Below are 17,274 nucleotides of genomic sequence, written 5' to 3'. Positions count from 1 at the left end.
AGGAGAAACGATCTACAAAGCTTCATAAACTGACACACCAAGGAGAACGATCTCCTCTGAGAATGGCGGAGAATGAAGCAGTGACATTTTTTCACTGCTTCATAAACGGACAACTTTGTGAGTTAGTTTATTGTACTATTGAAGTAATTAACACATTTATTGATTTACTGGAGAGAGCACAAAAATTTGTGTATTAAGCATAGCTTATTTTATTCTGATATTGATCTAACACGGTTACATTAACCCAATACTATAGCGGCAGCTTCATAACTTACCTTAATTTTAATTTTGCAATTTTGTTTCAATGATTTGGTTGACACAGATAGAATTTAACAATTGAACAAAGTGTGAGTACATCACCACAAATAACTAGAAATCACTATAGTAGGCACTGTGTTAGTACAGTGATCACTCCTAGCTTTCAGGTCTTGTGATGAGTGGCTGCCCTGTTACTAGTGAACACAGGAGGTTGCTCGCTCGGCATGAGTATCATTCATGGAATGCTGTATAGCCTTAATGGAGGAATCTGTTGGATTTTTTTTTCATTCAGCCCACAGTGTATGAACAGCCTTAGGCAGCACGTTTACATTTAAATGTTCAAATTGCCTGAAAAGTTCACTTGAAGTGTGTCTACAGGTCTCCTTCACATGGGAGCGTGTTAAAAACAGATATACCTCACCCTGATCACCCACTAAAAGCCTACAATACAGCTGATGGGGGCTGTTTACATGCAAATTTAGCGCGGCCTGACAGGTGGCATTGCTGGTCAAACTCAGCAATTCAAGTCAAGAAGGCCTGTATTAGTAACAGAAATAAAAATAAAAAACAGGCATTCAGGAAGTGGCAAGTTTGCCCCTTGAACACCTGCTTAGCCACATTCTGAAAAGTGATTCACTGCAGATCGCTTTTCAAAGCACGTGCTAGTGGGAACCTAGAATAAAGCTCACTCTGGGACCTACAACTTAGGCTTCCTGCACATGGGGTGTTAGAAGAAACGAGCTGTAAAGCCACTACCAATGCCAGGAAAAAGCATCTGTAAAAACGCGCTTTTAGCAGCTTTTTGCATTGGCATTAAAGCAGGTTTAGCCACGTTAGCTTTTAGCAGCCTTTCTCTGGCTCTATTCAATATCAATGGTTCCCTATGAGAGCCGCCTTTGATCTGACTTTCAGCCCATTGATTTGAATAGAAGTCGCATCCAAGGCGGATCATCATAATCCGACTTGTGGTGCGACTTGAGCTCTGAGGATCTTAGAGTGGAACCCCACGCCAAAATGAAAAAAAAAAAAACAAACAAAAAACAGCGTGGTGTTCCCCCTCCCCTAAGACCTTACCAGACCCTTCGGTCTGGTATGGATTTTAAGAGGAAACCCCACACCAAAAAAGAAAAAAAAAAAAAGGCGTAGGACCCCCCCAAAATCCATACCAGACCCTTATCCGAGCATGCTGCCCGGCAGGTCAGGAACGAGCGAGTGCCCACCCCCCACCCCAGGACCATACCAGGCCACACACCATCATGGGGGGGGGTGTTTTGGGGCAGGGGGGGCTCCCACCCCAAAGCACCTTGTCCCCATGTTGATGGATCAGTGTACATGTACACATAAGATAACAGAGGGGAGTTTAGGGGCTGCTAGAAAAAAAGCCCAACTGCTCCTAAACATGAGTTTAGCAGCTGCAGTGTACATGAAGCCTTATATTAAAGCACTTGGCCTGTGGTCCTATGTACATTATTCTGAGTGAACTCTTCCATGATCATATTTCCACTTACAGTTTGCAGTACACAGTAAGCAGCACAGCTATGTGCCAAATACAGAAAATCATTGCAACCAACCAAAATTCATCTTTCCATTAGAAAATTAAAAATTAATATAATCTGAGTACTGTTAAAGAGGAGTTCCAACGTTTAATCAATTTTTTTCTTTCTAAATTCCTAAGTTAATATAATGTAAGTGTGCAACGCACTTGTTTTTTCTAAATTACCCCGTGATGTCCGGTTTCGTATATAAAAATAACTTATATAATCTGTTCCTGGAAGTTGTCAACTTGCCTGTGAAGGCATTTCCGGGATACGGTGCATGCTGAGCTACCAGCATGCACCGCCCGTTCCCGCGCATGCGCATTAGGTACACGTCGCAGCACCATAAACTTTCGACGTTGCCATCACAACGGGCGGCGTCATTGGAAGTGCCTGCCCCGTTGTGATGGCAAAGTCCTGGCGTCATCATGTCACTTCCGCTTTCGGAAGATCGCAATAATTATTGGCAGCTAGCCACACTGACTCCTGGGAAGATTGATTCATAGCTCCCAGGAGTCAGTGCACCGCCCCAGGAGACATTGCGCCGCCGGATCTGAGGGCAATACCCGCGGATGGCTAGGACAGGGAACGCCACATCAATAATCAATAAAATGGTAACCCTTATGCCGTGTACACATGAGCAGAATGTCCGATAGAAAAAGTCAGAGGGAGTCTTTTAATCGTATAATCCGGACGTGTGTATGCCTCATCGGACCTTCTCTTTCGAAAATCCTGACGGACCTAGAAATAGACTATGTCCTAAATCTTTCCGACGGAACCCATTCCTATCGGGAAAACCGTTCGTCTGTATGCTGTTCCGACAGACCAAAAACGAAGCATGCTCTGAAGCAAGTACGAGACAAGAGCTATTGGCTACTGGTTATTGAACTTCCCTTTTCTAGTTCCGTCACCACGTTCTGGACGGTCGGACTTTGGTCGGACTTTGGTTTGACCGTGTGTAGGCAAGACCGCTTGAATGGAATTCCGTCAGAGAAACCTTCGGAGTTTAGTCTGACTACAAAACCGATCGTGTGTACGCGGCATTAGGAAGAAAAAAAGTGTGAAAGGGCTCTAAGTAGTTACCACAGGGATGCTGTTATAAATCACAGGGCCCAATACAGCTTACCTAACAGCACCCCCCCCACTGGCTGAAAGTGACTGAGGTCATAGATTGATCAGTCCCTTTCTCTACAGCCTCAGCTGCACAGATGAATAAAAAGGAAGTGCTCTGAAGCTTGCTGCTCATTCACAAACTGAGGCATAGTAAACACAGTTTACTATGTTTCTGTGATGATGAATGGACACAGGCGTGATTGGTACCGATCACTTACTGTTCATTCAGGAAAGGAAGGGGCAAATAAGTGACATATTTACCAGCCCCTGCCCCTCTCGATCCTGAAACATCTCCCTGTGTACCAGCAGCAGCTGCCGGCGGGAGTGGAGGGAAGCCGGCAGCAATGTGGAGGAAAGGGGCAAACATGGGGGCCAAAACAGCAGATGGAAGGGGCGCATGTGCTAGAACCAATCCCCCTGCAGTGCAGCTGGAGGGAGGGAGAGGATGAGAAGCTGGCAGTGATGAAGGGGAGGCAGAACAGGATCGGTGTGTGCAATAAAACAGTACAGTCAACCCTACTGCTTAGCAGATGTCTGGGTCCCCCCTTTTGAACTGATAGGCTCCAGGCCCAGCAAAGGAGGGCTGGCTGTACTGCCTTATCAGAGGCCCTGAGTTACCAATTGGAGTCCAACGTGGCTTGGAAGTGTGAATGTTTTGGTGATGTAAGCTGCAGAGAGAACATAGAAGTTACACAGACTTAAAGGAGTTGTAAAGGTAAAAATTTTTTCACCTTAATGCATTCTATGCATTAAGGTGAAAAAACTTCTGACAATACCGCCGCCCCCAGCCCCCCCGTTTTACTTACCTGATGCCTCGAAAGTCAGCTTCTCGTTCCCGACATCTATTCCTCCGCTCACACTGGCCGCTGATTGGCTACAGTGGATGGATTGGAAGCAGCGCAGCCATTGGCTCGCGCTGCTGTCAATCACATCCAATGACGCGGCGCGCTGGGGGGCGGGGCCGAGTGATACAGTGAGCGGCTATAGCCGCCGGCTGTATCACGGGAGCGCGCCCGCAAGCACTAACCACCATGCGAGGGAGCTCACATTAAGGTGGTTAATGCTTGCGGGGAGGAGCTGAAACAGCCGCCGAGGGACCCCAGAAGACCAGGTTCGGGGCCACTCTGTGCAGAACGAGCTGCACAGTGAAGGTAAGTATAACATGTTTGTTATTTTTTTTTTTTTTTATAATTTTACCTTTACAACCCCTTTAAGGAACTACACCCCTACTTTTTATCTCTTGATCAGGAGTGCTGCTCAACCTGTGGTTTTGGTGCACTTTCAGAAAGTGCACCACACCTGCAAGGTGTAATAGTGGTTAAACATCCAATGGAGATTGGTCCCATGAAAAATGATGACTCTGATTGTTGTTTAAAATCTTTGCTATTAAAAATAAAAAATTAGAAATTCTAAACTATTTCATATTATTATAGCCTGCAACCGGTTAGCAAATCACTTAAATACAATGCATCTGGAAAGTATTCACAGCGTTTCACTTTTTCCAAATTTTGTTATGTCACAGCCTTATTCCAAAATGGAATAAATTAATTATTTTCCTCAAAATTCTACAAACAATACCCCATAATGGCAATGTGAAAGAAGTTTGTTTGAAATCCTTGCAAATTTATTAAAAATAAAGAATGGAAAAAATCACATGTACATAAGTATTTAAAGCCTTTTCCATGACACTCAAAATTGAGCTCAGGTGCATCCTGTTTCCACTGATCATCGTTGAGATGTTACTACAACTTGATTGGAGTCCATCTGTGATAAATTCAGTGGATTGGACATGATTTGGAAAGGCACACACCTGTCTATATAAGGTCCCCTTGTTACCAGTGTATATCAGAGCACAAACCAAACCATGAAGTCCAAGGGATTGTCTGTAGACCTCCAAGACAGGATTGTATCGGGGACAAATCTGTGGAAGGATACAGAAAAATTTCTGCAGTATTGAAGGTCCCAATGAGCACAGTGGCCTCCATCATCCCTAAATAGAGGACGTTTGGAACCACCAGGACTCTTCCTAGAGCGGGCCACCCAGGCTAAACTGAGCGATCGGGGGGAGAAGGGCCTTAGTTAGGGAGGTGACCAAGAACCCGATGGTCACTCTGACAGAGCTCCAGTTTTTCTCTGTGAAGAGAGGAGAACCTTCCTGAAGAACAACCATTCCTGCAGCACTCCACCAATCAGGCTTGTATGGTAGAGTGGCCAGACAGAAGCCACTCCTCAGTAAAAGGCACATGACAGCCCGCCTGGAGTTTGCCAAAAGACACCTGAAGGACTCTCAGACCATGAGAAACAAAATTCTCTGGTCTGATGAAACAAAGATTGTACTCTTGGCCTGAGTGGCAAGCGTCATGTCTGGAGAAAACCAGGCATTGCTGATCACCTGGCCAATACCATCCCTATAGTGAAACATGGTGGTGGCAGTATCATGCTGTGGGGATGTTTTTCAGCGGCAGGAACTGGGAGACCAGTCACGATCGAGGGTGAGATGAATGCAGCAATGTACTGAGACATCCTTGATGAAAACCCGCTCCAGCCTGCTCTGGACCTATGACCGGGGTGAAGGTTCATCTTCCAACAGGACAACGACCCTAAGCACACAGCCAAGATAACAAAGGAGTGGCTATGGGACAACTCTGTGAATGTCCTTGAGTGGCCCAGCCAGAGCCCAGACTTGAACCCAATTGAACATTTCTGGAGAGATCTGAAAATGGCTGTGCACTGGCCCTGCATAGAAGAATGGGAGAAACTGCCCAAAAATAGGTGTGCCAAGCTTGTAGCATCATACTCAAAAAGTCTTGAGGCTGTAATTTGTACCAAAGGTGCTTCAACAAAGTATTGAGTAAAGGCTGTGAAAACTTATGTACATTTGATTTGTTTCATTTTTTATTTTTAATAAATTTGCAAAGATTTCAAACAAACTTCTTTCACGTTGTATAATGAAAAAAATCATAAAATAATGAATCTAATCAATGTTGGAACAAGGCTGTAACATAACAAAATGTGGAAAAAGTGAAGCGCTGTGAATACTTTCCGGATGCACAGTAGCCGTCGCTTTTAAAAGGTTGAGCACCTCGGTTGTACAAGGATTAATCCAATGTTCAGACACGAGTACGAGCAATCCCGCCAGCTTGCAAAGCCAACAGCCATTTATAGGAGGCAGAGGCATTCCGCACCCCACAGCTGCTGTTGTCATGCAGGAAAAGGCATTTAAAATACACGTACATGCAATTTTCATGCATTTTTGATGCGATTGCATTGAAGTCTACGGAGCCAAAAATGCACCATGCCATGTGTAAAAAAAAGTCCCCGCCCCTTTTCAAAAAATGCCCTGATGGAAACTGCATAGATGTGAACGTGACCCATAGAAACGAATGTTAAATGGACTGCAGTGAGTTTTGCTGCAAATCTAAAAATACTAAAAATAAAAATGCAGCTAAAATACACTCAAAAATACACAGGTGTGAACCTAACTTTATACATGTCCCTTGCATACCTGTGATTGGGGGGAATGCCTCCACCGCCTAAGATGGACTCAAGGCTTTGACAGCTTCTTGGTGGGATAGCTCAGGCAGGTTTGGACCTATGTCCAAACATTCTAAATTGCATTACAAAGAACATAATTTAAACTGAGGGAACTTTGTGACATTACTACAGGTTACTGGATAACATGAGATCTCACTATGCTTTCACTTATCACCTTACCATTGACATCATGGGGGTTTCTGAGCCATTCACTTCCTAGTTACTTACAAGCTCTTTGTTTACTAAAAGACTTCACAATATTTACTTCCTCTTAACATTTTTGAACTCATCCCAAGATACAATTCACCATTCAACTCCAACACTAATAACTGGTTACATTTACATGTTTAGATTTCCAAAGACTTCAGCTAAAGTGCAAATCTACAGTAAGAAAACATGACTGCATTACATTGTATTTACATTACAGGCTTTCTACAACCTTTCATGTGCAGAGATTGTTGTTTTGGTGACTGTCACAGCCCTGAACTGTATGTGCTGTGTGTTAATAACACAAGCCGACTGTGAAATCACATCATGGGATCAGCCCTGCAGATGCTAAAAGAGGATATTCAAACAGAAAACAATATAGTTATTGTGCAACATTTCACTTATCCAACTCTATGCCAGATTTTAAAGAGACAGAGCAATGCACTAAGATTGGAGATAGCTTGTGTGCTTTCTCAGGAACAATCAAAATTCAGCTTCATAATAATTAAAAAAAAAAAAATCAGCCTAATAAAAAAGTCCCAATTTAAATAGACTGCACATTAGTCATCTGGATGGGCAGACACACCTTCATTTACTAAAGTGACCAGACAACTATTTGTGTCCATTAATAAAACGTAAAACAGATATATATGTTTTGCTAACAGCTTAAAAGGCAAAAATATCTGTACCTTTTCACAAAGGGGTTGATTTACTAAAGGCAAATAGACAGTGCATTTTGCAGTTGCTACAGAGCTTAGTAAATGAGCAGAAGCTCAAAAGAGAAAGAAGAAAAAGAGGGCGCACCTGCCTTGTGCATTATCCTTAGACGTCTTTTTATTAAGAATAGGATAAAAACTACTCACAAACATGTGGGAAAAGGTTCGCAATACAAATGATCTCCAGATGACAACAATAAGTTAACTGACAACAGACTCCAGATGGTAACAAGGGAGATTTCAAGGGTCACTGCCGGCTGACGAGTTTCGAAGGGATACCTTCTTCCTCAGAGCTTAGCAGTCTTCTCTTGTGACTATTAGGATACCCCTATCCTTGAGGGCAGTAAGGTCTGAGGCACTATCCACTACAAACGTTAGTCCACCTGGTGACTCACTTGTGCCCAGGAGTGTTTGTCTTTCTGCTATGAGCAGAAGCTCCACTGACTTCCATCATCCAATCATGTGCAAGCAAAAATGCAGTTTTTATACACTTTCATTGCACATAATTGCGTATTCTTAGAAAAGTGAGGCTTTACCTCATTTACTAAGCTCTGGAGCAACTGCACTTCGCAAAGTGCACAGTCTGCTGCTCAGGAAAATACATTTAAAGGGTTAGTTCACCTTAAAAAGAAACACCTTACATAGTCCATAAACATAATTTCATAATGCTGAACTAATCTGGTTTAAAACAGTAATTTATGCGCTTCCCATACCTGTAGGCCATTTATGCATATAGTGGAGCCTGCTCCAAATGCATGTTTTCATAGCTCCGTCCTGTCCTCTTCTCTAGGATGGAACAACTGTTAGGAAGCATGCCCCCTAGTGGTACAAGAGTGAGCACCATCCTTCTGAGCACTGCACATGCGCATCGCTATATCTTGTCACTTCAGATGCCCTCAGCAGCTGCAACACTCTCTCCCATTGCAGCCAATGAGGTAATCTGCTCAGCAGCGAGCACAATGTGCATGTACCGGGTTTGAAAAAAGGATAGCACTTGCTCCTGTAATGCTAGGAGGCGCTCATCCTATCAAACCAAGATTCAGTCTGTGCATAAATGGCCTACAAGTATGAAAAGAGCATAAATGCATATTTGTAAATTTGGATTCGTTTAGAAATATGGAATGTGTTTGTGGACTGCATAGAGTATTTATTTTAAAGTGAACTAATCCTTTAAACTCAAACTGCTAACTGAGAACAGGCCTATATGCATCACAGTATTAATACTACACACTATGGGGTCTATGTATTAAAAAAAAAAATCTACTCTGTCAATCACTTGCACAGGCTCCACGAATCTTCACAGTAATTTTCCTATTAGGTTTATTCCCAAGAAGCTCAGTGCCATCTAGTGGCGATAATGCAGTATTTTTCTTTTTCAAATTGCAGAGAATACAGCCTGAGAACATTTAGTTTTGCCCCATTTACACAGAAAACATTTACAGTGCATGAAGTATTCAGTCCCCCTTCACTTTTTTTGTTATGTTGCAGCCTGATACTACAGTTTTAATTATTTTTTTCTCATTAAGAAGGACAATCATCCCTGCACCCCTCCACCAATCTGGGCTTTATAGAATAGTGGCTAGACGGAAGCCTCTCCTCAATGCAAAACACATGAAAAACTGCTTGGAGTTTGCAAAAAAGCACCTGAAGGACTCTCAGACTGTGAGGAACAAGATTCTCTAGTCTGATGAAACCAAGGTTTATTTGGCCTCAATTCTAAATGTTATATATGGAGGAAACCAGGCACAGCTCATCCCCTGCCCAATATCACCCTAACAGTGAAGCATGGTGGTGGCAGAATCATGCTGTGGGGGTGTTTTTGCATGGAATGGGAGATTGGTCAGGGTTGAGGGAAAGCTGAGTGGAGCAAAGTACAGCAAGATTCCCAATGAAAACCTGTTCCACAGCACTCAGGACCTCAGACTGGGTCGAAGATTAACCTTCCAACATGACAATGATCCTAAGCACACAGCCAAAACAACACAGGAGTGGCTTGAGGACAACTCTGTGAATGTCCTAGAGTGGCCCAGACAGAGCCCAGACTTGACCACTATTGAACATCTCTGGAGAGACCTGAAAATGGCTGTCCACCAACAGTCCCTATCCAACCTGACTAAACTTGAGAGGATTTGCAAAGAAGAATGACAGAAAATCCTCCAATCCAGGTGTGCAAAGTCAAACCCAAAAAGACTCGAGGCTGCCAAAGGTGCTTCAACAAAGTACTGAGTAAGAGGTTTGAATACTAACCACTAGCTTACTACACATATACCCCCTTCCTGCTCAGGCCAATTTTCAGCTTTCAGGGCTGTCACTCTTTGAATGACAATTGCGTAGTCATGTTACACTGTAACCCTATGAAATTTGTATAATTTTTTTTCACACAAATAGAGCTTTCTTTTGGTGGTATTTAATCACCACTGGATTTTTTATATTTTGCTAAAGAAACATAAAAAGGCCAAACATTTTGAAAAAAAAAACAGTTATCATAGTTTGTTATAAAATTTTGCTAACAGGTAATTTTTCTCCTTCCTTGATGGGCGTTGATGAGGCTGCACTGATGGGCACTGATTGGCTGCACTGATAAGGCGGTATTGATGGGCACTGATGAGGTGGCACTGGTGGGCGGCACTGATAGGTGGCACTGATTGGCAGCACTGATGGGCACTGATAGGTGGCACTGGTTAGCAGTACTGATGGGCACTGGTAGGTGGCACTAGTTAGCAACACTGGTGGTGACTGTGTGGAAGCTGGCAATTGGTCTTATAACAGTGTGAGGGGAAAAAAGAGCCGATTACCAGCTTCTGTTTACATCATGTGAGCAGCTGTCATTGGCTTGACAGCTGGCCATGTAGTAAACAGCCGTGATCGTCCATGTATGCCCTCCTGGGCAATGTAAGCCGTCTTTCGGCTACAGTGCGGGCATCAAGTGGTTAGGTACATGTGATATTTCAGTTTTTGGGGTACTGAGTGTAGATTCATGAGGGAAATAAATTAATTTAAACAACTGTAGTATCAGGCTGCAATAAAACAAAGTTGAAAAAAGTGAAGGTGGTCTGAATACTTTAGGTACATGCAGCTTAGATGGGTGAACTATGAAAATTTTTATAAATACAATTGTCTGCTTATCTACAGTCTCAGATGACATGATTGCTGTCCAATTTCACCAAAAATGATAACAGGAAACACTCAAATATCTATAGATAAGATTGAGGTCATAAGGTGCATGTATATAGGTCTAGCTCAAAGCACCTTAGGCTGCTGGTGCTAAATTTAACAACCCAACTGAACATATAAATTTCCTTTTTAGGAATTCAAGTACAAACACGCATGCTCGGAATCAAGGAACGACTGGGAAGAGTTTGTTCTTGTAAACTGCTGGTCGTAATCTAGAATTAACATTTGTGACGTGGCAATTGATGAAATGTCAAAATTCATTTAATGGGATAATAATGAAGTTGCCTTGCATGCCAAATGTATTTTAAAAGGAATTATTTTTGTACAATCTGAAAATTGAGAATCAATGCTCACCAAACTTCTACTAACATGAAATTATCAGAAGGGGCCCAAAGGGTGGTGCTTGAGAAATGAACTTCCTCTTTATACTCTCATAGTACATCACTACGTTTGTGTTTGTCAAATGACAATTTGCGGATAGTTAGTATGCTAGACAAAATCCTGCACACGCCCTTTTGACAAAAATCAGACGCTCGGTCGTCCAACAATCAGACCGTGCCTAGTTGCCTCTGAAAAGCAATCCACTGCCCATGTTGAGGCCATTAGTTTGACATCAGTTTGAGATGGTTCTGAGATCATTCAGAACTCAATGACAGGTTGCATTTGGAAAAAGTAGTTCCTGCATCACTTTTGCCGATTTCAGGTGCAACTTGCTTAGACATATGTGCATGAAGTCACACAGATGTCAGCCAAGTCGCACTGATGTGCGATTTCAAGTGAAGTTGCACGATTTCAAAGCCGCATTCAGTATGAACCTAGACTTAGCTTGTTTTGCACTGCCATAGACTTGAATGGGCATGCAAAACCAGTCTGAAATGAACAAAATGAATTCAAAGTTCCCATCCTGGGATACAATAAATAGGCAGGTAATCCTGGAGGGAACTAATATCTCCTTAAAGGTGCAGAGACATAACAGAAGTCCAGTACAAGGACCATCTCCCTTCCAGTAACGGGACCAACTCCCCTCTCAGGATAAGTAATCACCTAGGACAGGACACACTGGGTTACTTTAGGCTATGCTTGTTGGGCAGTAAGGAGAAGTACACTCAGAGGTGGACATACTGGTTATACAGACTGTGCAGCTGCATACCCCCCCCCCCCCCCCCTGGAATTTAGGAGCTCATGTGTATGTGGCTGGTGGGAGATAAGTAGAATGCCTCTTCCATGAAAATAGCAGAATACTTTGCCTAAAACCATAGTTGTCTACATTTTTTTTTACAAAACCTTTAACAGTACCTTCTTATCTGATAACCCAGTTCTCAGAAACATGTACTAGTAGTGCTTAAAGCCGAACTCCTGGTATGATCTGTGTTGTATATACTTACATTGGTCCAGCTTGGCAAAATGTCATATGTTTAGGGTTTAGAAGTAACACAAAAAGTTCAGGGGCCAGGAGTAATACACAGAGTTCAGGGGTCAGGAGTAAGTAAAGCATAGAGTTCAGGATTAAGGAAAGCACAGCGATCAGGAGTAGAGTAATACACAGAGTTCAGGGGTCAGGAGTATCTAATGCACAGGGTTCAGGGGGTCAGGAGTAAGTAACACCCAAAGTTCAGGGGGTCAGGAGTAAGTAACACCCAAAGTTCAGGGGTCAGGATTAAGTAACACACAAAGTTCAGGGGTCAGGATTAAGTAACACACAAAGTTCAGGGGTCAGGATTATATATTGCAGAGTTCAGGGGTCAGGATTATATATTGCAGAGTTCAGGTTTCAGGATTATGTATTGCACAGAATTCAGGGGTCACAATTAGGTATCGCACAGAGTTCAGGGGTCAGGATTATGTATTGCACAGAGTTCAGGGGTCACAATTAGGCATTGCACAGAGTTCAGGGGTCACAATTAGGTATCGCACAGAGTTCAGGGGTCAGGATTATGTATTGCACAGAGTTCAGGGGTCACAATTAGGTATCGCACAGAGTTCAGGGGTCGGGATTATATATTGCAGAGTTCAGGGGTCAGGATTATGTATTGCACAGAGTTCAGGGGTCGGGATTATGTATCAGGGGTCAGGATTATGTATTCCACAGAGTTCAGGGGTCAGGATTATGTATTGCACAGAGTTCAGGGGTCACAATTAGGTAACGCACAGAGTTCAGGGGTCAGGATTAGGTATCGCACAGAGTTCAGGGGTCAGGATTATGTATTGCAGAGTTCAGGGGTCACAATTAGGTAACGCACAGAGTTCAGGGGTCACAATTAGGTATCGCACAGAGTTCAGGGGTCGGGATTATATATTGCAGAGTTCAGGGGTCAGGATTATGTATTGCACAGAGTTCAGGGGTCGGGATTATGTATCAGGGGTCAGGATTATGTATTGCACAGAGTTCAGGGGTCAGGATTATATATTGCAGAATTCAGAGGTCAGGATTATGTATTGCACAGAGTTCAGGGGTCAGGATTATGTATTGCACAGAGTTCAGGGGTCACAATTAGGTAACACACAAAGTTCAGGGGTCACAATTAGGTAACGCACAAAGTTCAGGGGTCACAATTAGGTAACGCACAGAGTTCAGGGGTCACAATTAGGTAACGCACAGAGTTCAGGGGTCAGGATTATGTATTGCACAGAGTTCAGGGGTCAGGATTATGTATTGCACAGAGTTCAGGGGTCACAATTAGGTAACGCACAGAGTTCACGGGTGAGGATTATATATTGCAGAATTCAGGGGTCTGGATTATGTATTGCACAGAGTTCAGGGGTCACAATAAGGTATTGCACAGAGTTCAGGATTATGTATTGCAGAGTTCAGGGGTCACAATTAGGTAACGCACAGAGTTCAGGGGTCACAATTAGGTAACGCACAGAGTTCAGGGGTCACAATTAGGTAACGCACAGAGTTCAGGGGTCACAATTAGGTAACGCACAGAGTTCAGGGGTCACAATTAGGTATTGCACAGAGTTCAGGGATCAGGATTATGTATGGACAACAGTCTGAACCCACCTGACCTATCCCGCCAGGAAGCTGTCTAATCAGAGGTGGGCCACCCCATGTGGGGTAAGAGATTTCGGGGACTGTCCCTGGGAAAGGCTGACAGATGGTAGTAAGAGAGTTGAGGTGTAGGTACTTAGAGCGCCCCCAGAGGAGAGGCGGCCCTCCTGCAGCACACAGTGTAGGTGTTGCAGGCAATGAGATGACAGCTCCTCATTATCAGAGTACAGAGCTGAGCGGCCCCTGTGTGAGGAGGACGTTCCATCCGGGGCCCTTCCTCAGCTCCTGTGCTATGTCATCTCAACGCGCCCATCTTACACAGGAAAAGCCGCCCAATCACAGCTCACTGCCTCGGACATAGAGTGTGCTCACTGAATACATGTTCTGACTGATTAATCTGCTCCATCATAAATAAGAAAGACATTCCGAGCCGCCTTTCAGCCTACTTACCATATTTCCTCCAGCACTTGCCTTCTCTTCTCTGGATGTTGTCACTTCTTCCGTTCTTGTAAGGTGTTTGCTGAATTATTTTATGGACATCGGCGCCATCTAGTGTACATATTCAGGAACTGCACGTGATACAAAATGATTACCACTTAAGTTGGCCATACACCACACAAATTTCTTATTCAATTTTCTTTAGATTTACCTTCAACTGTGTAGTGCAAGAGCCTGCCTGATTGCATACATTTAGGTTTGACCTCCTATTATATGTTTTTGGTAACTCTAAGGTAAGTTGAACAAGAAAATTGTATAATGAATGGCCAGCCTTAAAGTGATTGTAAAGTCTCAAGGTTTTTCACCCTAATACATTCTATGCATTAAGGTGAAAAAACCTTCTGTGCTGCAGAGCCCCCCCTTTTTCTTACCTGAGTCCAATCCAATCCAGCGATGTGCACGAGCTCAGCTGCTCCAGCCGTTCTGTCTCTCCTTATTGGACAGATTGATACCAGCGGAAGCCATTGGCTCCCGCTGCTGTCAATCAAATCCAGTGATACAGGAGCAGGTGACAGGGCTGAGTTCCACTGTCTGTGTCATTGGACGCAGCAGCAGGACTCAGGAGCGAGCCCACGTGGGTGTCCCCCATGGAAAGCTGCTTTCTGTGGGGGACACCCAATGAAGAGGAGGGGCTAGGAGCGCCCACAGAGGACCCCAGAAGAGGAGGATCGGGGCTGCTCTCTGCAAAACAATTGCACAGAGCAGGTACAGTGGGGACGGAAAGTATTCAGACCCCCTTAATTTTTTCACTCTTTGTTATATTGCAGCCATTTGCTAAAATCATTTAGGTTAATTTTTTTCCTCATTAATGTACACACAGCACCCCATATTGACAGAAAAACACAGAATTGTTGACATTTTTGCAGATTTATTAAAAAAACATAAACTGAAATATCACATGGTCCTAAGTATTCAGACCCTTTGCTGTGACACTCATATATTTAACTCAGGTGTTGTCCATTTCTTCTGATCATCCTTGAGATGGTCCTGCACCTTCATTTGAGTCCAGCTGTGTTTGATTATACTAATTGGACTTGATTAGGAAAGCCACGCACCTGTCTATATAAGACCTTACAGCTCACAGTGCATGTCAGAGCAAATGAGAATCATGAGGTCAAAGGAACTGCTTGAAGAGCTCAGATACAAAATTGTGGCAAGGCACAGATCTGGCCAACGTTACAAAAAACATTTCTGCTGCAACTAAGGTTCCTAAGAGCACAGTGGCCTCTATAATCCTTAAATGGAAGACGTTTGGGAGGACCAGAACCCTTCCTAGAGCTGGCCATCTGGCCAAACTGAGCTATCGGGGGAGAAGAGCCTTGGTGAGAGAGGTAGAAGAAGAACCCAAAGATCACTGTGGCTGAGCTCCAGAGATGCAGTCGGGAGATGGGAGAAAGTTGTAGAAAGTCAACCATCACTGCAGCCCTCCACCAGTTGGGGCTTTATGGCAGAGTGGCCCGACGGAAGCCTCTCCTTTGTGCAAGACACATGAAAGCCCGCATGGAGTTTGCAAAAAAAAACACCTGAAGGACTCCAAGATGGTGAGAAATTCTTTGGTCTGATGAGACCAAGATAGAATTTTTTGGCCTTAATTCTAAGCGGTATGTGTGGAGAAAACCAGGCACTGCTCATCACCTGTCCAATACAGTCCCAACAGCGAAGCATGGTGGTTACAGCATCATGCTGTGGGGGTGTTTTTCAGCTGCAAGGGACAGGACGACTGGTTGCAATCGAGGGAAAGATGAATGCGGCCAAGTACAGGGATATCCTGGACAAAAACCTTCTCCAGAGTGCTTAGAACCTCAGACTGGGCCAAAGGGTTTACCTTCCAACAAGACAATGACCCTAAGCACACAGCTAAAATAACGAAGGAGTGGCTTCTCAACAACTCCGTGACTGTTTTTGAATGGCCCAGCCAGAGCCCTGACTTAAACCCAATTGAGCATCTCTGGAGAGACCTAAAAATGGCTGTCCACCAACGTTTACCATCCAACCTGACAGAACTGGAGAGGATCTGCAAGGAGGAATGGCAGAGGATCCCCAAATCCAGGTTGTTGCATCTCTCCCAAAAAGACTCATGGCTGTATTAGATCAAAAGGGTGCTTCTACTAAATACTGAGCAAAGGGTCTGAATACTTAGGACCATGTGATATTTCAGTTTTTCTTTTTTAATAAATCTGCAAAAAGGTCACCAATTCTGTGTTTTTCTGTCAATATGGGGTGCTGTGTGTACATTAATGAGGAAAAAAAAAGAACTGAATGATTTTAGCAAATGGCTGCAATATAACAAAGAGTGAAAAATTTAAGGGGGTCTGAATACTTTCCATCCCCACTGTAAGTATAGGCATGTTTGTTAATTTTATTTAAAAAAAAACGAGGGTTTGTATGTGTGCTACTGGGATCTGTAGAGTTTGGAGTCACCTGGTAATGTCACAATTGTATCACTAGAAATAAATCCCTGCTTTTAGGACTGCAACAGACTCATAAAAAAGCAAAAATGTGGAAAGAAATATTGTATGCTATATACTATAGTAACAGGAAACTGCTTTTTTTTTTTTTTTTTTACAATAAAAACGTGACTTTTATTCACCCATCAATCTGAATATTTGTAGTCATTGACTGGAGATTATTTTCAGTGATGATTACAGGCGGTCCCCGAGTTACAAACATCTGACTTACTAACAACTCCTACTTACAAACGGAAGGAGACAACAGGAAGTGAGGGAAAATCTACCCCTAGGAAGGGAAATTCTCTCCTGTAAGGGTTATTATGGGAAAAAGGTGTCTGCACTGAAGCATTATCACCAAGGCTTGTGTGACAGACCTAGCCAGAACAGAGGCTGTTGGAGAGGACTGTATGCAAGCCTGTTGCCTTTTGATTATGGGCCCTGGATTTTCAATGGAACAATACTCTTTGTGAGGTGAATGAGAAATCCAGGCTGAACTGTACTAATCGGACTCAGTCGTGTATATATGTATATATTGTATGGGGACTCCTTACTGTAGATTTGTGTCCCTGAAGAGGGAGGGGGGATTCCTCCAGCAGCCCCCTGCTGATAAGACTGATTCATTCTGTTGGGACACATCCTGTGAGGAGATGCTGGTGTCATCAATTCCAACTACCTGTGTTTATGTTAATTGAATGAGCTGATCACATTGTCCTCTATACAATGTAGGAGACGGGACGACTCCTATTGGAGCTGCTATTGTGTTGATATAACTGTGTGAAGCTCGGTGACCACAAGTC

The 17,274-nt window shown here is 43.5% G+C and overlaps 1 protein-coding gene across 1 annotated transcript in view; it reads right to left on the bottom strand.

The window, feature by feature from the left end:
* The window catches only part of PIK3CG (phosphatidylinositol-4,5-bisphosphate 3-kinase catalytic subunit gamma), a 93,770-nt gene extending 79,700 nt beyond the window's left edge, over window positions 1-14,070 (bottom strand). The window contains exon 1 of the mRNA XM_073619658.1: window positions 13,980-14,070. Coding sequence (XP_073475759.1) covers window positions 13,980-13,982 — 3 coding nt within the window. The 5' untranslated portion in view covers window positions 13,983-14,070. The remainder of the gene's footprint in view (window positions 1-13,979) is intronic.
* Between the last annotated feature and the right edge of the window lie 3,204 nt (window positions 14,071-17,274).

The sequence above is a fragment of the Aquarana catesbeiana genome, linkage group LG03 (assembly GCF_042186555.1).
Source record: "Aquarana catesbeiana isolate 2022-GZ linkage group LG03, ASM4218655v1, whole genome shotgun sequence".
Taxonomy (NCBI): Eukaryota; Metazoa; Chordata; class Amphibia; order Anura; family Ranidae; genus Aquarana; species Aquarana catesbeiana.
This window is presented reverse-complemented; position numbering and strand designations above follow the sequence as displayed.